Here is a 20,282-nt window from a genome sequence, read left to right as displayed (position 1 = left end):
GGGTCAACACTCCAACCAACTGAGCCACCCAGCCAGAGCGAGAGAACACTTTTTTAAAACAAGCAAAAGCCAGCAGAGACATTGATGCCCAGTGCTGCCCATGTTTCCTGCGACTGTGAAAACATGTCTGCACTGTCCAGCGCGAGGGTCATTAGCCCATCAGGCTATGGAGCAACTGGAATGTGACCAGTGCAACTGAGGAACCAAACTTTTCATTTTCTTCACTTTAAATTTAAATAGCCCCATGTGACTACTGGCAACCACAGTGAACAGGGAAGGTGTCGAATACTAGGAAGATGTGATTTAAAAGCTAAACAAAAATGGCTGGAAAAGAGATAAAAAAAAAAACCAACAATAAATCAGCCCTGACTGGTTTGGCTCAGTGGATAGAGTGTCGGCCTGCGGAATGAAGGGTCCCGGGTTCGATTCTAGTCAAGGGCATGTACCTTGGTTGCGGGCATATCCCCAGTATGGGGTGTGTAGGAGGCAGCTGATCGATGTTTCTCTCTCATCGATGTTTCTAACTCTCTATCCCTCTCCCTTCCTCTCTGTAAAAAATAAATAAAACATATTAAAAAAAAAATCGATGATGGCTTAAGGATAACTCGGCCATGCACAGGGCTGTTCATCACTCCTAGGGCAGCAGGAGAAGCTCTGTAGCTGGCTGAGGGTCCTGTCATCAAACTGGCTGCTCCTTGGAGGCCACTCACTGGCGGAGCAACGAGCGTAGGCCTGAGCTTTCTAGAAAACTGTTGGCAATGTGCATGAAGAGCTCTGAGTTCAAATCCAGGGACCTACCAACTTCATTTCTAGAAATTCCTAAATATCCCCAACACAACAATGATCACCTTGGTGGTGGGATTATGGGTGATTTTTATTTCCTCATTTTTTTTCCTGATTTGGGTGTCTTTTTCTGGATTTCTGAACTATATACCAAAGATTACAGGATGAGAAAGAGCCAAGTTATATCCAACCTTCAAACATACTGTCTGTAGGTCCCCAGACCTGGGCTGCAGGCTGAAACAGTCCTCCCCCACCCACCCCCCGCCATCCCCCTTCAGTCAAGTACACATTAAACAAGCAAACATACAGTTTTCGTCAGGAGGCTCTTCTTGAGCAGCAAGGTGAAAGCAGTCTTCCCCATGTCCTCTTTGGCAGGCAGGCCCTTCTCCCACCACGTCACACACAAGCCCTGGATGGAGCTCTGCAGCTTTCGTGCCGATTCAGGCAGTGCGTACAAAATACCTAAGAGAGCCAGTAACTGTTCCATCGGTAAGGAAAATCAATGCTGGTTCAGACTCAACAGTACAGCAGTGATTCTCAACCTTCCCATCTCATGGCACATAAACTAAACATTAGAATCCTGGGGCACGCCAAAGAATACTGTTTGCCAATCTAACAAAAAACAGGTGTCATTCTGATTCATTAATACTAGATGGCTATTGTCATTTTTTTTTTTTGACAATCTAAGGCAGGGGCGGGGAACCTTTTTTCCTGCCAAGGGCCATTTGTATACTTATAACATCATGTGCTTAATATAATTCACTTAATATAAATTTATGTTGCTATGAAAAAAGCTCCTAGATTTATTGAATTTTGATTCCCGCCTGTGGTTGCCTTGGCAGAGCCAGACCAAATGATTTTGCAGGCCTTATACGGCCCGTGGGCCAGATATTCCCCACCCCAGATCTCAGGGAAAAGCAGTCAGGGTCCCTGACTAAACAGTCAGGTACTGCATGTTTTAAAAATTTTTGCAGCACACCAGTTGAAAATCGCTGGAATAGAGTACGATGACTTATAAAGGTTTGCTAAGCAAATATTAGTTTACTAGTGGCCCGGTGCACAAAATTCATGTGGGGGGGAGGGGGGTGTCCCTCAGCCCAGCCTGCACCCTCTCCAATTTGGGACCCCTCAGGGGATAACCGGCAGTTGGACTTCCCTCTCACAATCCAGAACCACTGACTCCTAACCACTTGCCTGCCTGCCTGATTGCCCCTAACTGCTTCTGCCTGCCAGACTGATCATCCCTTACTGCTCCCCTGCTGGCTTGATTGCCCCTAACCATCTCTGCCTCAGCCCCACACTCGGGACCCAGGATTCCCTCCTCCAGCCGACCACAGGCACCTGGGACCTGGGCTTCCCTCCCTCTGGTCAGCCACAGGCACACGGGACCTGGGCCAGCTTTGCCCAGGCTGGCTGCAGCCACAGGTGCTGGTGCCCGGGACTGCAGCAGGTGGCTTCGCCCAGGCCCGGCTTCGTCAGGAAGGATATGTGGATGGTCGTCCAGAAGACGTGCAGCCTATTTAGCATATTACCCTTTTATTAGTATAGATCATGGTGTGTTTTTTCTTGCCATCATTAACCATAGTAACTGTTGCTTATGTATTAAAGTTCTAAGTCTAGAAGCAGCTTCAGAATCCTTCTCACCATTCATCTCAAGTCTGATGCTTAGTTGATCAGAATTAATACCTGAGGTGAAGCCTCTTACTGCAGATGTATCCCAGAATGTATGGCATCCTCTCTGCTTTATGATCCAGCTAATAATACATTGCCTCAATCATGTTGATTGAGGTCATTTTTCCCCTTGCAGTTTCTAATAGATTACCATCTACTGCTTAGGAGGTAAAATTTACTGTCTCCATGTAGATTGCAAAATAAGGCATTTTTCTCATCAATAAAATTTCATTCTTTCAGCATGAGTAATTTTGTTAACAACGTTTTGAGGCAGTAACAGTTTATAAAAAACTGAGTGAATTATTGTTTCAGGTACTGTGCTGTGTCATACACAGATTTCATTGTATCTTTGCAACAACTCCATGCAGTAGGTACTATAATGACACAGATGAGGACACTGAGGTACAGAGAGATCAGGTAACTTGACCAGTAAAACCTGAAAGTCGCTGAGTCTCATTTCAAATCCATGAGCCATGCCATTTAACCGTTACACTCCACTCAGTATTGTGCTAGAGCCTGCTCTTACTGGCTCACAAATTTTCAGGAATTTTGTAAGCTGGTTGTTAAACATGTTCATTATTAAAAATTAAATTATATAATCTTAAAAGTGAATAAATTACATTAAAACCGAAGGTAATACATACTCTAAATTCATCACTCCTCAATTATTTACTACACTTTACTGTTCTGACTCTTGACATTATTTATGTCTTTTGGGTCTTTCTGGTAACAGTGTATTACTGCATGTTTCTCCTCAGCTCTGCATTTAGTGGCATCACATTAGCAGCTGAAATCAGCCATGGATGGAGAATTTATGCCACAGAAATTGGCCAATAGTATAAATCAGAGTTTTATTTTCTTTGATTGAGAGCCAGTTGTTAAACATTTATCGGCACAACACTGACCACATTGGTGGTGGTGGTCTTGTCAGGATGTGTTATATTATGCAGATGAAAAATCTATGTAAACAGACTTGATGTAGATATTTTCAAAGATGGAAGAATTGTCCCTGTCAACTATTGCAGTTAGGAGCGATTAGGTTGGCAGGAGAGCAGTTAGGTGTTAATCAGGCCGGCAGGGGAGCAGTTAGGGGGTGATCAGGTTGGCAGGCAGAAGCGGTTAGGGGCAATCAGGCAGGCAGGCAGGTGAGCGGTTAGGAGCCAGCAGTCCCATAGGAATCGCACCTAAACCGGCAGCCAGACATCCCCCTCACAATCTGGGACAGCTGGCTCCTAACCACTCACCTGCCTGCCTGCCTGCTCGCCCCTAACCACTCTGCCAGCCTGCTCGCCCCCAACTTTGGCTGAAGTAGGAGATATGGCCTGTCTGTCAGCAACTCCACCCCCGGGAAAGTGAGGCAGCCCAAGCGCTGACAGTGAAGTCGTTGAGCAGAGTAAGGATGCCTTGGGTTTTCCCTTAGGAAAGTCATGCTTGAAGGGCATTTTTAGGTTCATGGTGGGCAAGGGAGGATAGTCTGACCTCATATGGGTGCCATGAAGATGAGAAACAACTGTGAGGTTAGTTTGATCCCTGGTCTCATCAAACTGGCCAATCAGTGCTGAGATGGAGCTGCCCGGCTCATTCTCATTCGTTAAAGTGACATTATCGATAAGATGACAAGAAGGCCCCGCTCCCTGCTCCCTGCGGGCCCTGCTCCTCCCCGGCGACTGGCAGGCCCTGCTCCCTGCAGGCCTGCTCCACCCTGCTATCTGCGCGCCTGCACCATCCATGGCTTGCCTCATGCGCACCAGTCCCCTCTCTGCCATCTGCGCACGCAGTGTCCTCCCGAGCCAGTCGTGACTGTTACAGTGTCCCAGACAAATCTGCGTACTACCTCTTTATATAATATAGATTTTATAATCACATCTTCTCCTTAATTTAGCCCACTATTCCTCCTAAACTAATAACTATAGTTTTGTAGTTTAGTTAAACTTGAGAAATACCATGATATAAATTTTAGTATAGGAAAACTCCCATAAGAGTCAACAGTATTCCTAAGAACACGGTCATACATATTTAAAGAAAAAAGTGCAATGTCACAACTGTTTGCTTAAATTTAAACTATCAGGCAGGAATCACCAGTTGAGACACTCAGAATCAGACCTTTTCCCCTTAATCAGCTCCTATCATTGGTCCTGGAGACCAGGTGAGACCTTCCTTAAAACCGGCACACAGCAGCAGTCAGCAGCTCAACTACGCTTGCTTGCACCATGTGGAACATTTACATGCAGGTTAATTAACGTAATTACTGAAAGAACACTCTGCTCCTGCATGAAGAAAAGAGCCTGAGTGCAACATGGTGCCTAGCACCACTCTGCTTCAGCATCGCTGCTTCCTCCCAGCCCTCACGGACCACCAGCGGTCCGCAGGTCACCGGCTGGCGACCACTGGTTTAGACGCCTCTTCTACACATGCCTCAGGGCAACAGGCAACTTACCGTTCAATATAACAGCACACTCCAGTAGGGCCTCATAGTTCTCACTCTCATTTATTACAGACACAGAAGCAAGAATCACAGCTGTAATTGCATGGGTTATTTCTAGAGTTTTTTTCTATAAATAAAAAAAAATCAAAATGAGTGAATTAAAATCAATGTAAAATTCAAGCCACACTTTTAGCTTATTCTAAAAAGTGAATTAAAGTTGAATATAAACAAGTCAGTTATCCATAAAGTGCAGCAACACTGACTACGAGATTAATAATGGAGGATTACAAGAGGGTAAAACTACAATAAACAATCTTCCAATACTCTTCTTGACTTCTGATTTGTTTCTGAAAGCCGATACTACCATTTTTGAATGGTGGTCTGTTTCCATACTGCCCTCTCCCTGGGCTTCCGCGGCCTGCCACCCCTCCACTGGGCTTTCTAACAGCACTTCTGTTAACAGCTTCTTGAGCCTCTGCCATAGCTCTTCTTTCTGTTTCCTTGATAATTCATCTAGTAATTCGTTTAGGTTGAAAGGGTCAGAAGCATCTTCCTGTAAAATAAATAGCAAGTGTTACATTTCAAACACAAAATATTAGTTCTAGCCTTTTCATAATGGCATCAAAGAAAAAGTGTAACTGCTAACCCAAATGCTTTTTTTTTAAGGACACATTTGTAATACCTTAACTAATAAAGAATAAATAAATAAATAAATAAATAAAACCGCTGATCCAACCACCACTTCCTCTGACTCTGAGCAGATGACCTCACCTCCTCTTTGACATAGCAAATAGAGGCCATCACCAAAGGACAGAGAGTACAGCTTAGAGGGACTCCCTGTAGCCAATCAGCCAATCTGACAGTATTTTATTTACACACACACACACTCTGAGTGGCCAGATTATTATGACCACCCCATCAGTACTTCGTTGGGCCACCTTTTGCCTTCAATACTGCGGCGATTCTTCTTGGCATTGACTCCACGAGATGTTGAAAGGTGATGCAAAGAATCTGACACCATGCCCGATGAACAGCACTGTCCAGTTCTGTGAGATTTGATGGTTGTGGAACCAGCTGCTTGATGGCTCTTTTAACTTCATCCCACAAATGCTCAACTGGATTGAGACCTGGTGATTGTGGGGGCCACCTAAGCAAGGTAAAGTCTCCTTCATGTTCTTGAAACCACTCCTGCACAACATGAGCACCATGGCATGGCGCATTGTCTTGTTGGAAGAAGCCATCTCCATTGGGCTACGCCATCAACATGACAGGATGAACCTAATCAACAACGATACTTAGGTATGTTGTGCTATTCACACATTGTTCCACACAAATTAAAGGGCCCAAATCATGCCAGGAAAACATGCCCCAAACCATAACTGCCTCCACCAGCTTGAAGGGTTGTACTCATGCATGTGGGGTGCATGCTTCATGCTGTTTCCCCCAAATTCTCACTCTGCCATCTGCATGATGCAACTGGAAACGTGATTCATCGGACCACATGACTTTTTCCCAATGCTCGACTGTCCAATCCTTGTGTTCCTGTGCGGCCTGGGGACATTTTATCTTGGTAACTGCAGACAGCAAAGGTGTTCGAACAGGCCTTCGGCTTCCATATCCCATACGATGCAGTGTACGGCTAATGTGCCTACAAACGTCACGTGGTCATAATAATCTGGCCACTTAGTGTGTATGAATAGAGTAAGAATCCATGGGGCCACACTGATAATACACACACAAATAACTAGCAGCACTGGCACACTACAGAATGCCAATGGAAAAATACAGAAGGAACATGGGGTTGGAAAAATCACAATTTTAGTGCCTTTATAGTAATAACTGATTCATGTAAGAATCGTCAATGGGTGCCAAACCCAGTGTGCACAAGTCCGTTGAGAAGCAGGTGGTTACCTAGTCTCAGTACTTCCTGCAGGTTACTTATTAATTGCGAAGCTTCAGTGGAGAAATCTGGGATACCCACCCTAAGTCACAAAATTACAGCACCAATAATGGGGCCTCCCTGGCACGTTGCTGCCAAAACTCCCAGTCAATTTAACTAGATCAGTGGTCGGCAAACTCATTAGTCAACAGAGCCAAATATCAACAGCACAACGATTGAAATTTCTTTTGCGAGCCAAATTTTTTAAACTTAAACTATATAGGTAGGTACATTGTTATTAACTTAATTAGGATACTCCTAAGGTTTAGGAAGAGCCACACTCAAGGGGCCAAAGAGCCGCATGTGGCTTGCGAGCCGCAGTTTGGCAACCACGGAACTAGACCATTAAACAAAGGCAAACGTAAGAACAGGCCACCAAGCAGCTCCCTTCTTCCCCTGGCTCCCCAGAACGACGGGGGAGCTGGAACGATGCTTCGTCATCACAGCACAGGGTGACCCTGCGGCCACCATGCTACCCAGATGTTGTTAATTTTTGCCTTTAGATTTTAAATTAATATTGACTTAGCTTCATCATCATCAATTTAGTTTATGGTTTTATTTAACACTATGGTGCACTGTTTGCAACAACAATCTTGGACTTCAAACCACTCATGGGCTGCTCGTCTCGGACAAATCACCTACCTCCTGCTAAGCCAGACATGGAACATCTACCCAGTTTGCCATTATGGACACCTCGGTGGTGAAGTGTGGCCTAGTTTCTGCTGGTTATTTTTAAGTTTACAGGGCATCATTTTATAACACAAAATCATTTTATAAGCTCATTTCTCTCATAAAGAAAAATAACTTCATACATCTTTACTAGCAACAAATTTATTAGATTCCTCTCTGAGTTATCACTGATTTGATTTTCAGTGCATGGTCTCTAGCCACACGTGCCTCTTCTGTCCAAGGTCACAGTATTTAGAGCCAGTGCCGTATACGCTGGGGTTCCTCAGAGCCGGTGGTGGGCTCCACACCCGCCCATGACTCAGCTTCCACTGGACCTGATGACACCCAAACTACCTCTAGCCCAGGCCTTTCCCGGGCTTCAAACACACTACATCCACCCATTGGACATGTCCTGTGCAAGTCCCCCCGGCAGTCATCCCACACATCCAAAACTGAGCCATCTTCTCCCCCAAACCTGCCCTCTGCCCATGTTCACAACCTCACGGATGGCTCTGCAAGTCAGAAAGCAAGGACCCGCTGGGCCCTTTTCCGGCCCATGTCCAATCAATCCACAGCGCTGGCACCCCCACTGCCCCCCGCCAGCTCAAAAGGACACCCACACTTCCCATTTTCTTTTTTTTTTTTTTTTTTTTAAATATATATTTTATTGATTTTTCACAGAGAGGAAAGGAGAGAGATAGAGAGTTAGAAACATCGATGAGAGAGAAACATCGATCAGCTGCCTCCTGCACATCTCCGACTGGGGATATGCCCGCAACCCAGGTACATGCCCTTGACCGGGATCGAACCTGGGACCTTTCAGTCCACAGGCCGACGCTCTATCCACTGAGCCAAACCGGTTTTGGCCACACTTCCCATTTTCATGTCCTACTTCAACCACCACGGTGAAGGGCACAGCTCCTCACTGCTCTCCGCCTCTATGTACCTCTCCTCCAATTTATTTTCCACGTGCAGCCAAAGAGGCATTTCCAAAGGGCAGCTCCGACTTTTCTGTCTCTCTCTTCTGCCCACTCGTCCTCTCTCCCTTTGCTCTCTTGCACGCAGGTCACTCTGAGCTGAAAGCCCCCAGCCTTCAGGAAGGGTCTCAACTCCTTCACATGGTAGAGAAAGTCAGGGCTCAGCTCTTGCCGCCCCGCACTGCCCTTCTGTGCTCTACCCCTACCGAACCTTCCTGCTCAAACCCAATGCACCACGGATGGCTAGCTTCTCTGTACGTCCAGAGCTGAGCTTCCAGAGCCTTCCCAAGGGGATGGGAAGTAGCCCATTGCTGGATCTGCCCCATCCCCCATCCTCGTCCCTTCCTCTGCTGTGTTCACACCTGGATCCACTGTGACTAACCTGAGGACAAAGAAGTATCTTGTCTTGCTCACAACTTCCTCACCATGCCACCAGGCACGCAGGAAACAGCAATAAACATGTAAGTAAACAGAGCACAGTGCACTGCCTGCCTGAGCACCCTTCAGCGTCTCTTGCAGGAAAGCAGGAAATACAATTTGTGAGTAGCTATCCATCCACAGGTCTGTATTAGCAGACTTTGGTTTTTTAAATAAATCTTGGTCCCTAAGGATTCACTGAAATGACTATATTTCATTTATGGACATAATTTTAGGAAAATGTTTTACATTAACAGTCAAAATCACAATAATGCTAAACCTAAAACTTACATCAAGTTGAATGAACTGCAAAAATTCTCCAATCAGCTCCTTAGACACAGCTTGAACAAATAGTTCGCGTTTTTCCATGACAGATGAAACCGTGCATTTATCCTGTAACCCTAGGGGAGAACACAGCACATGGACACTTGCATTTGCAATTCCATCTTCTCCTGCACAATGGAATTTGGTGCTAGCACCCAAAACTGCAAAGAAACCCCTCTATACCTATGGTAGACAGCGTCTAACAATATTCTGACATAAAACAAGTCATATCTAAAAATTAATTTCCTTATTTTCATCACTGAGGACAGTCTCGACATAACATTGTGCATGAAATTGCCAACTAAGGAAAGAGAAACCCACATGGCCCCAGTACCTCTGCAAGGTGGGCACCGGTGTGCAGCTCAGCGAAGCTCGGGCAGATCCCGGCGCTCAATGCTGCAGATGCTCCCTTCCCGAGGGCCTCGAGAAGACTCCAGTCACAGCCGCTTGTTTTTCAGTGTGGCAGAGGGTCCCCTGGGAGCGGTCCGCGTGAGCAGCAGGTGTGCCCGAGCCCAGCACGCTGCTCCCGCCCCTGTGGGGACCGAAGCTCAAAGGACTAGGGCTGTGTCAGCTCCTTCCCAGCTTGTGTCCCCCAATAAGCCGTGTTTTCCATCGAAACAGCCCTGCCCTGTCTGAAACACCAACCCAGAGATGAAGTCACAGCCAACCTACAGGGGTGGGCAAAAAGTGCGTTTACAGTTGTTTGTATGGAAAGACACCAGGCTATGATTATTACAATAGCTTTACTGCCCGGACAGGTTTGGCTCAGTGGATAGAGCGGGGTCCCAGGTTCGATTCCCGTCAAGGCCATGTGCCTTGGCTGCGGGCACATCCCCAGTACCCCTACAGGGTGTGTGCAGGAGGCAGCTGAGCCATGCTTCTCTCTCATCGATGTTTCTAACTCTCTATCCCTCTCCCTTCCTCTGTAAACAGTCAATAAAATATATTTTAAAAATAGCTTTACTAACTCAAAGAACGGCACGTTCAACCTACGTTTGCCCACCCCGTACAAGCCACAGCGCTCCTCCCTTTACAAATGCATGAAAACCTGCATGGCCCCCCAGAGCAATAGGGAGATCGCTGGGACCAGCGGCAGCCACTCCGGGCACGAAGAGCCCAGTGAGCACAGGGTCCCACACCCGAGGGTCTACACCAAACCAGCGGAAGTAGAAAATAACCTCCCACATAAGTGCGGCGAAGTCTGGCCCTTCCCGCCTCCCGGGGGCCGCGGCTGCCCGCACGCCAGCAACACCCCAGAGCTGTCGCCGAGCGCCAGGAAGCCCATCTCCCGCGGCGCCTCTGCGGGACTCGGCCGCTCCGCCCCCCACGTCCCCACCCAGCCATCCCCCTCCCGGCTTCCAGGGTGCGGGGCCCCTCACCCCCAAGAACAGAGCCCCCGTGGGGCAAGCCATTCATCTTAGAACTAAGGGGTGCTTGACAGCAGGCTCCCCTGCACGCAAACCAGGACTGCTCTGGGATCAGACGCAGGGCCGGGCCGGGGTGCTCTGTGGGGTCAGCCCTCGGGGGGACGGGCGAGGGTCCTTGCTCCCCGGATCAGTCCCAGCGGCCCGGGCTGGGGATGTTCTGGGGGCCCGGGCGTCTCTGCCCTTTGGAGTCCCAGGGAGCACGGCTGTCGAGCGCCCAGGCCCCGGTGCCCGCCGGTCGCGCCTCCTCAGAGACGTCAGCTGGGACGTGGGTTCGAACGCGGCCCACGCGGAGGATGCGTCGCTGGGGCATGACCCGCCCGACCCCCACCATCTCTCGGCCCCTGGTCCCGAGCCCGGTATCCCCGCCGCTCACCTCGTCCTCGGAACCGCCGTTTCCCGCGCTCTGCAGATTCAAAACCGCCCGCCCGCCCGCCCGCGCCACAACCCGATCCTCCCGCCCGCGCGTCACCACGCCACTCTCGCGAGAGCCTAACGCTCCTGGGCGGGGCCACTGGGGGTGAGCCCCGCCCCCCCGCCCGCGCTCGGTCCACACGTTCCGCCCGTCCGCGCTCCGTCCCGGCACACAGGCCCCGCCCACGCTCAGGCCCCGCCCTCCCGCCCGCGCTCAGGCCCCGCCAGCACACACGCCCCGCCCTCCCGCCCGCGCTCGGTCCCAGCACACAGGCCCCGCCCGCCCGTCCGCGCTCGGTCCCAGCACACACGCCCCGCCCTCCCGCCCGCGCTCAGGCCCCGCCAGCACACACGCCCCGCCCTCCCGCCCGCGCTCGGTCCCAGCACACACGCCCCGCCCTCCCGCCCGCGCTCAGGGCCAACACACACGCCCCGCCCTCCCGCCCACGCTCGGTCCCAGCACACACGCCCCGCCCTCCCGCCCGCGCTCAGGCCCCGCCTAGCCCCTCCCCTGCATCCCTGAGCTCACACCCCTCAGGTCCCGCCCACCTTCCACTCGCAGCGCTGTCACTCATCCTGGTGTCCACTTCCATCTTGCAGTTGCCCCTCCCTCTGCTGAATCCCATCTCTTCCACTCTTTTGATCCCAGTTCATTCAGTTACCTCTACCCGCTGCCTCTGTTCCTGGGTAAGAAATTGATTAAACAAGGTGGGTTCTGAAGCCACAATGCCTGGGAGACCCGGCTGCCCTGTGACCTTGGACAGGCCACTCAGTGATTCTGCACCTCACTGTTGTCAGCCACACAATGCAGGGCAGGCAGTGTGCCTAGGGTCCCTGAGTGCACTGTGATTCCCAGCCTCCTCCAACGCCCTCAGCTCCACCCTCCCAGGACCATGGCCCGCACTGGGTCTCCCCAGGGCCTGCCTCTTAACTCTGGCACATTTGAGATGCTGGAAGAAAATGTTTTCTGAATAAATGAACAAGGTATGAGATGATCTCTCTTGAAGCCCCAAACCCAGGCATGCGCCCTGACTGGGAATCGCACCGTGACCTCCTGGTTCATAGCTCGGTGCTCAATCACTGAGCCACACCAGCCAGGGAGATGCAGTGCTTTTAAAAAAGGAAGAATTCACAAAGAGCAAATATAAAGTACCCTCTACTTACTTTTCAGGTCATCTGGTCCCACATTAGAATTTTCAAAGGCCAAGGAGGAGCAAATCACCAGCAAGCAAACATAAACGCCTACTGAATAAACACGCCACGCTGCGTAAGGTTAGGGAACACACAGGGCCTTCTCTGTAAGGCCCTCTGCAGGCTCCATTTGCATCGGGGATACGCTGGAAGCGGGTCAGGGTGACCGCCGGTTAAACGCAGACTCAGCCCCGCACTGGCTGCGGTTCCTGAAAAAGCAGGGCTGAGCTCCGGGTGAAGAGACCCTAAGAAGGCCTCTCAGGGCAGAAGGTCAATTCTACAAGGCCTGTCTTCATCGGAAGCTGCAAACGCCGTTACACTTGTACGGTAAGGCAGAGGGCAAGCACAACACATGTACAAACCAACAAAATTCAACTTCAGTTAAGTGACTTTCCCTCCCCTGGTCTGGCTGCATGTAGAATAAAAGTTCAAGTTCCCCTTTCCTAGATGTTGATCATGAAGAACTAGACTCCCAGTGTCCTCCATCGCCAGGGCCCTGGCATGCTGATCCTGGTCTCCAGGGTGAGTCCTACACGACCCACAGAGGAAGAGTTTTCCCTTGAACACTCATGTTGCCACAATAAGTCAGACTCCCACCCGGGAGGGGTCTCAGTGCCCTGAGAACCACCCCTACTGCTTCCTCCCCTCGAGAGTCGCCTGGGCACCTGCAGGCAGGTCACTGTGTCAGGAGCGGGGCATCGAGTGGCACACAGCTTTGCAGGGGCCTTTTGCTTTCCATCACTTCACTTGGCCTGATGGTCAAATAAAGTGTTCCATCAAGTAAAATACACATCGAATAGGTGAAGCACATGTTGCAAAAGCCAAAAGTTTAAGATGATAGCAGAAACTATTGGCAGACTAAATTTCAGTGAGTGTTTCTTCTCTGTTATAGATTATGCAAGAAGCCCTTCAACAGACCTAATTTTTAAAATATCTTCAATGAATCAAATGTCATGGGCAGCAACTAGATTTAGTACGCAGTATCCTGTCTTTCTCATGCTACTAAAACATCACAGTTAAGTGCTCTGTGTGCACATATGTTCACATGTTTTATCAATATATTCGTAAACTTCCTCCAGTGGGAAACAGATTACATGAACTGTGTTGTGAAGCTATGGACTCCATCCTATCTAATAAAAGAGAAACATGGTAATTAGCATACAACTGCTACCCTTCCCATTGGCTAATCAGGGCAATATGCAAATTAACTGCCAGCCAAGATGGCGGCCGGCAGCCAGGCAGCTTGAAACTAACATGAGGCTTGCGTGCTTCAGTGACGGAGGACTCCAACGTTCCCCACCTGCCGCTGCAGGCCTCTGAGCTGCAACTCTAAGCAACTATGTAACAAATATAGAAGCTAAACAAAACCCCAGAAACCTGCTTTAGTCCGCAGGGCTTCAGGCAGCAGGATCGCAACATTGTAAACAAAGGCCAGAAACCTACTTTCAGCAGCGGAGGCCTAAGAGCTGGAGCCAAGCCTCAAAGCTAAAGCTGGTCCAGAATAAAAAAAGAAAAGAAAAAAAGGAGCAGTTGGGAGCTTCAGTCACCCCCAGCCTGAAAACAGCCCTCAGCCCCTCACCCAGACTGGCCAGGCACCCCAGTGGGGACCCCTATCCTGAAGGGTGTGTGACCAGCTGCAAACAATCATCATCCCCTCACCCAGGCTGGCCAGGCACCCCAGTGGGGACCCCCACCCTGATCCAGGACACCCTTCAGGGCAAACCAGCAGGCCCCTACCTGTGCACCAGGCCTCTACCCTATATAGTAAAAGGGTAATATGCCTCCCAGCACCGGGATCAGTGGAGCCGCGAGGCCTCCCGGCACCAGGATCAGCGTGACAGGGGGCAGCACCCAAACACCCTTATCACCCTGCGGCTCTGTGTGTGACGGGGCGGGGCCACAACCTCCCTATCCGCCCTGCTCTGTTCGTAACAGGGGAAGGCGCCCCAACCCCCTGATCAGCCCTGCTCTGTGCCTGATAGGGGGAGCTCCCCAACCCCATGATCGCCCTGCGGCTCTGTGTGTGACAGGGTGCGGCGCCCCAACCCCCCCCCCCCCCCGCTCCCCGCCACGGGCCCTGCTCTGTGTGTGACGGGGTAGAGCCATAACCTCCCCATCGGCCCTGCCCTGAGTGTTAGAGTGGTGGTGCCCAACCCCCTGATCGGCCCTGCTCTGTGGGTGATAGAGGGCGGCGCCCCAACCCCCTGATGGGCCCTGCTCTGTGCGTGACAGGGTACAGAGCCCCAACCCCCTGATGGGCCCTGCTCTGTGCATGACAGGGGGCAGTGCCCCAACCCGCTGATTGGCCCTGCTCTGTGTGTGACAGGGGGTGGTGCCGCAACCTCCCCATCGACCCTACCCTGAGAGTGACTGAGGGTGGCATCACAACCTCCCGATCGCCCTGCTCTGTGCATGACAGGGGGCGGTGCCCCAACTCCCCAATCGGCCCTGCTCTGAGCCCATCCAGGGGTTGCACCTAGGGATTGGGCCTGCCCTCTGCCACCCGGGAGCAGGCCTAAGCCAGCAGGTTGTTATCTCCCGAGGGGTCCCAGACTGTGAGAGGGCATAGGCCAGGCTGAGGGACCCCCCTCCCCCCCGAGTGCACAAATTTTTGTGCACCGGGCCTCTAGTCTATAATAATAAAAGTGTAATATGCTAATTAGACCAGACAACCAAATGACCTTTTGGATGTCCTTCTGCGGCTGCTAGGGCTGAGCCCCTTGCATGAATTTCGTGCACCGGGCCTCTAGTTATAAATAAAGCCATGGATCAGTGTGTGAAGTAAAGCAAGCAAAGTCCACTGACAGGCAGGTGTGGGCGAAGGGACCATCAGCATCCACCACAGGCACTTTGATGTTTGGTCCCCTGAGCCACCTAGGGCCCCTGGGATTTGTGGTGAGATCTCCCACTTCAACCACCAAACTCTTTCCCGAGATGCTTATGCCTAATTTTAGAATGTTCACACAGCTAAGGAGGCACCTGCTCCTGCAGCGCATACCACTCACACCTGCTCTGCACAGCGCAGCCTCTGCGCACAGCGACACAGTCGTGACCCCCAAGGACACGCTTCAGGATATAAAACATGCTTTTAATAATCTAAGAAGAAAAATATATTCCAAAATAATTGTGTCACAATATTCCAATATTGAGGTCAGTCATGGCATGAAGTAAGGAAACCAGGAAATGGCGATTCTCATCCAAGCGCCGCTGTGCTGACACCCTGGTTGCGGCCCGTCAAAGCAGAATGGAGCCGAGGACCAGCTCAGACCTCTGTCCTGCGCGATGTCACACTGACGAACGCATGAACCAGGGATCGGCTTTTAATGCAATTTCCTATCTCCTCACCCCGATTTACCTCGCAACCTTTATGGTGACAACATAAGCTTGTCTTTCTTTACAGGCTGGGAAACACAGAAAACCCACAAAGTTCATGATAGACTATTTCACAATGACCTAACAGCTAACACTGAAAATTTGTATTATATTTTAGAAAAAGTATAATTGTGTTTATGTGCACTATTTCATGAATAAGTTACAACAAGCAATTAAAAAAAAACTTGACATTTTCATGGGTGTAAGAAGTTTCAAATTAGGACACTATGATTAATGAACCGTGATAATTCTCTTAATAGTCTATGCAACTTAGATATATAACATTTTTTCTTATAAACACTTCAACCAACTTCTCAATAACACATTTTACAGTTATGAAAGTTAATTTTTTGAATACTTTCTTTCACTGATTATGGATAGAGATATACAAATATTTAATAATCTTTCAGCTTTTCTTTTAAAAAAGAAACAGCGCAAAATAAGTCACTGAGAACTTTTCTTGCAAAGACAAAAATGATTATTTGTCATAAGAATTTAATAAGACTTAGAAGAAAAAATATATATTTCCTTAAACCATTTTTTTCTGAATTCAAACAAGTTTATAGAGATTATAAAAAATAGAGTCTATGTACATGGCACAGTGTGCCTCAGTGACACACAAAACAAGGTAACAACGAAGCATATACACACCTGCCTCCTGGACACAGCCCAGCACAACACCGCAGTGACTACGTCCTATTGTACACAGTGATAACTGCTGAAATACTACAGGAAGTCAGACATACAAAAGTTAACAGTAACATTGGCCAAATATGATTAAAATGTCCACGTTATATAAAACGATAAGCGAAGAACATGAAGTATAAAAATAGCACTGGTGTGTGGGGAAGGCGCCTTCCGAGCACGCAGGGTGGCAGATACCCAGGGAGCTCCCTGACCAGCGTGGCCTACGTCACCACATGGGGTCTCGTCCCGTCTTCTGTGAGGTCATACCTGAGGGCACAGGAAGTGACAGACAGGTCAGGGTGGCGGCCTTAGACAGTCAGTCTATCAGTTGTGGCCTGTGAAAGGACACTCACCACTGGGTCCAGCCTTTGGCGAGCTCTTCAGACGCCAGAGCAACCAACACCTGTGGGTGAGGGAGTGTGTCAGAGGTGGGGGCGTTCCCTCGGACCCGCACCTCTGCTCTCGCCCAGCTCCCTGTCTCATCAGCACTGTGTGCTCCTTTAGTGTGAGGCTCTCACCTTTCAGTGTGCTTCACCCCAGGATGGGGGGTCCTACCCAAGAGTCTGCCTTATCCACCCGTCTAACATTAGGTTATTAGGAAAGCTCAGGGGAGATCCTTTGCGGGGACAGAGGTGCACGGCCAGTGAAGGCACTAAAGGTGATGTGCACTGGCCACAAATGGCACCTGCAATTCAAACCTTCTCTTCCCTAACTTATTTCTGTGTACATTATTAAAGAATGTACATTCTTATGCAACAATTACATGTGGATATGGACAAAGACTAAAAGAAATTCAAAGGGCACTAGCCAGTTTGGCTCAGCGGGTAGCACATCGGCCTGTGGACTAAAGGGTCCCGGATTCGATTCCGGTCAAGGGCACGTGCCTCGGTTGCAGGGTCCTCCTCGGCCCGGGCCCTGGTTGGGGCATGTGCAGGAGGCAACCAATCGATGTGTCTCTCTCATATCGGTATTTCTGTCTTTCCCTCTCTCTCCCCCTCTCTCTAAAAATCAATGGAAAAATATCCTCAGGTGAGGATTAAAAAAAAATTCAAAGAAATAAAGCCAATTATTTGTTAGGAAAAACCACAGCTGGTTCGTCAGGAGGTAGAACTGGAAGAGAATGTGTTCCTTTTGGGTTTGCTTTCACTGTGATACTTGAAAAAATATTTTTAAAATAACCTTTTCTTCAACTATAAGTTCATGGTATTACTATGACTAATAAGCCAATAACATGAATGAGTAAAAACAACAGAATCAGTTAAAATGTCTTCACAATGTACTGACATCTTAGCTGATGCAGTCTTCCTGGTCTACTATTAACCGCAGAGCACGCTCACCCCGCCTACCTATGTACTATGGTCTACCAGGCGCAGGGGGAGGGGCTGAGGTCTCACAGGGGTCCGCTCAGACTTACTTTGCCAAGAAGCCCTTTGTCTTTGGACAGGAAGCCGCCACTGTTCTTCACGGCGACGTCCAGCGTTCTCCGCTGCACTTCCGGTAGCGAGACGCTGAACTCAAAGCTGACAGAGAAAGAGGCCCTTCCCTCAATTTCTCCATCATCTTGCTGCAGTTTCCCGTAACTGAGCATGACACTCCTGCCTACGAGACCACTCCAAATGTCACATTTCTTATTATAAAACAGGGTTCTTGTGCTAGATGTTTGGGGCCTGCATTTCATAAAAACACAACATCAAAGTATTTTCCAGGGTTTAGGGGTGGGCAAACTTTTTGACTCGAGGGCCACAATGGGTTCTTAAACTGGACCGGAGGGCCGGAACAAAAGCATGGATGGAGTGTTGTGTGAACTAATATAAATTCAAAGTAAACATCATTACATAAAAGGGTACAGTCTTTTTTTTTTTTTAGTTTTATTCATTTCAAACGGGCCGGATCCGGCCCGCGGGCCGTAGTTTGCCCACGGCTGGTTTAGAACGTAAGAGAAGATTCTGGCCTGCAGCTCCCATGCACAAGGTGGGCAGCTAGGATGTGGGATCACAGATGTTATATTCGACTCAACAGCTAAGGCCAGGCTCCCTCTCCCTAAAGCCTAAAGGAGAGCAACTTCTAAGCCTCATGAGGGGCTGAAGGGAGAGGCCGCAAACTAAAATGCCTTCAGGGAGGCAGGTCCTCGAAGCAGTGTGTGTGGTTCGCATGAGGCAGGGTCTCTGGCAAAGACGTGGCCGGTGCTGCCACGGCGCCACGGCAGCTAGAGACCCAAAGCTGCACGTGGATCTCAAATTCTTTGCTGCCGCAGAGTAAGAAGACTGACAAATACAAGGTGCCCACATCAGCATTTGGTGTGTTCCTGTCAGTAAAAATATGATGTGTCTAGTACAGTGGTTGGCAAACTGCGGCTTGGCAAACTGCGCTCGAGAGCCACATGCGGCTCTTTGGCCCCTTGAGTGTGGCTCTTCCACAAAATACCAACTTCTGCGCATGGGCCACGAAGTTTCAATCGCACTGTACGTGCGCGCCCGCATGTGGTATTTTGTGGAAGAGCCACACTCAAGGGGCCAAAGAGCTGCATGTGGCTCACGAGCCACAGTTTGCTGACCACGGGTCTAGTACCTTTAAAGGGGAAGTGTAAACTGAATTAGCAGACATCAATACCATGCAATCTTATTTCCCCAAATGCTGGTGGTTTGAGCTACAGGACTGTTGAGTAAGACACCAAACTTGCAGATGGAGACTCTTTAAGTGCCTGAGCACCTCTCAGGGGCAGCCATGTCAGACTGACCACAGAAGCAGATATGAGCCTCTGTTAAGCCAGACCATGAAAGAGATTTGCAAATCTGAAACAATTATGCCATTCTTTTCACTTTTTAAATTGTTTTGGAAACTGGTTGTTTTCATAAGAATGTTATATTTTAAGATGTTATAGAGGTTTATTATTTTGAGAAATATATGCATTTTAATATTCTCGGCTTTGATGTATAACTCAGTTCTTTATCTAATCACTAGTCTCGCCATCCATGTTCACAACTTGTCACTTCTGCATGAAATTCAGAGTATTCGCGCCTACTAATCTGAGTTTCCACTTCTCAGTGCTGGGTGTGTGCCAATGGTTCGTCACTGGGAGGCCCTCCTAACTTACACCAACACCTGCCCCAGGTAAGTGAAGTCCATACCTCTGATCAAACACGGGGTTCAGTGTTTTCTTGGACACATGTGTTTTTCTCCTCCCTGACCTCCTCTTGTCTGGCAACAAATACATGCGGACGTAGGGGTCAGAGCCGTCTTCAGAGAAGGCAATGAGGTTTCTTGTAAAACAAACCAAAGAACAGCAGGCATTATACTCTAGGAAGATGACAATTAGCATCACATCATACTTTCTACAGCAGGTCCTCGAGGACTGTTGTTCTGTTAAGTTCCCGAGAAAAAAATTCCCTCAGTAGAACTGTGTGGAGCTTGCACTGTGTCTTATAAGTTTTCTACGGGGACTCTGGTTTCCTCCAATATCCCAAAGATGTGCACAAGAGGTGAGTGGCCTAACGTGTCTGAGTGAGACAGGTGCCGGCGTGAGTGGCCTCTAACGTGTCTGAGTGAGACAGGTGCCGGAATGAGTGGCCTCTAACGTGTCTGAGTGAGACAGGTGCCGGAATGAGTGGCCTCTAACGTGTCTGAGTGAGACAGGTGCAGGTGTGAGTGGCCTCTCTAACGTGTCTGAGTGAGCACAGGTGCAGGTGTGAGTGGCCCCCAGATGGAGGGACATCCTGCTTAGGATTGGTGCCCACCTTGTGCCCTGAGCTGCAAGGAAAGGCAATGTGGTCACTCATGACCTGAAACTGGAATAAGCGGGCTGGGAAATTAATGATCTCACTTTTTTCATCTTTCGTAAATGTGTGTAGAGCTCACATTTATCTCAATGCTTCCTAGAAGTGTTTTGGGTCTTTGTTTAGAACTTTGGTGATGTTTTTAAGACCAGCAATAAGCCACAGGAACTTGACTATTGTTTGTATCAATTGTACGCAGCCTCTTCACCTTATCCA

The 20,282-nt window shown here is 49.2% G+C and overlaps 2 protein-coding genes across 3 annotated transcripts in view; both read right to left on the bottom strand.

Annotated features, from left to right (window-relative positions):
• Window positions 1-11,115, bottom strand: part of NCAPG2 (non-SMC condensin II complex subunit G2) — a 60,072-nt gene extending 48,957 nt beyond the window's left edge. Inside the window, exons 1-6 of the mRNA XM_081101858.1 lie at window positions 11,006-11,115; window positions 9,540-9,873; window positions 9,173-9,282; window positions 5,244-5,432; window positions 4,892-5,006; window positions 1,091-1,245 (exon numbers count right to left, since the gene is read on the bottom strand). Of these exons, the coding sequence (XP_080957984.1) occupies window positions 1,091-1,245; window positions 4,892-5,006; window positions 5,244-5,432; window positions 9,173-9,250 (537 nt within the window). The 5' untranslated portion in view covers window positions 9,251-9,282; window positions 9,540-9,873; window positions 11,006-11,115. The remainder of the gene's footprint in view (window positions 1-1,090; window positions 1,246-4,891; window positions 5,007-5,243; window positions 5,433-9,172; window positions 9,283-9,539; window positions 9,874-11,005) is intronic.
• A 4,188-nt stretch (window positions 11,116-15,303) lies between these two features.
• Window positions 15,304-20,282, bottom strand: part of ESYT2 (extended synaptotagmin 2) — a gene marked incomplete at its 5' end in the record, with an annotated part of 73,351 nt that continues 68,372 nt past the window's right edge. Inside the window, 4 exons of one of the 2 annotated variants that reach the window (XM_081101857.1) lie at window positions 15,304-16,560; window positions 16,647-16,696; window positions 17,708-17,813; window positions 19,422-19,553. In XM_081101857.1, coding sequence (XP_080957983.1) covers window positions 16,515-16,560; window positions 16,647-16,696; window positions 17,708-17,813; window positions 19,422-19,553 — 334 coding nt within the window. In that variant the 3' untranslated portion in view covers window positions 15,304-16,514. The remainder of the gene's footprint in view (window positions 16,561-16,646; window positions 16,697-17,707; window positions 17,814-19,421; window positions 19,554-20,282) is intronic. The other variant, XM_081101856.1, reaches the window with a different exon arrangement.

Source organism: Myotis nattereri (genome assembly GCF_964212035.1).
Source record: "Myotis nattereri genome assembly, chromosome: 11".
Taxonomy (NCBI): Eukaryota; Metazoa; Chordata; class Mammalia; order Chiroptera; family Vespertilionidae; genus Myotis; species Myotis nattereri.
Note: the sequence above shows the minus strand (reverse complement) of the source record. Positions and strands in the feature narration are given on the sequence as shown.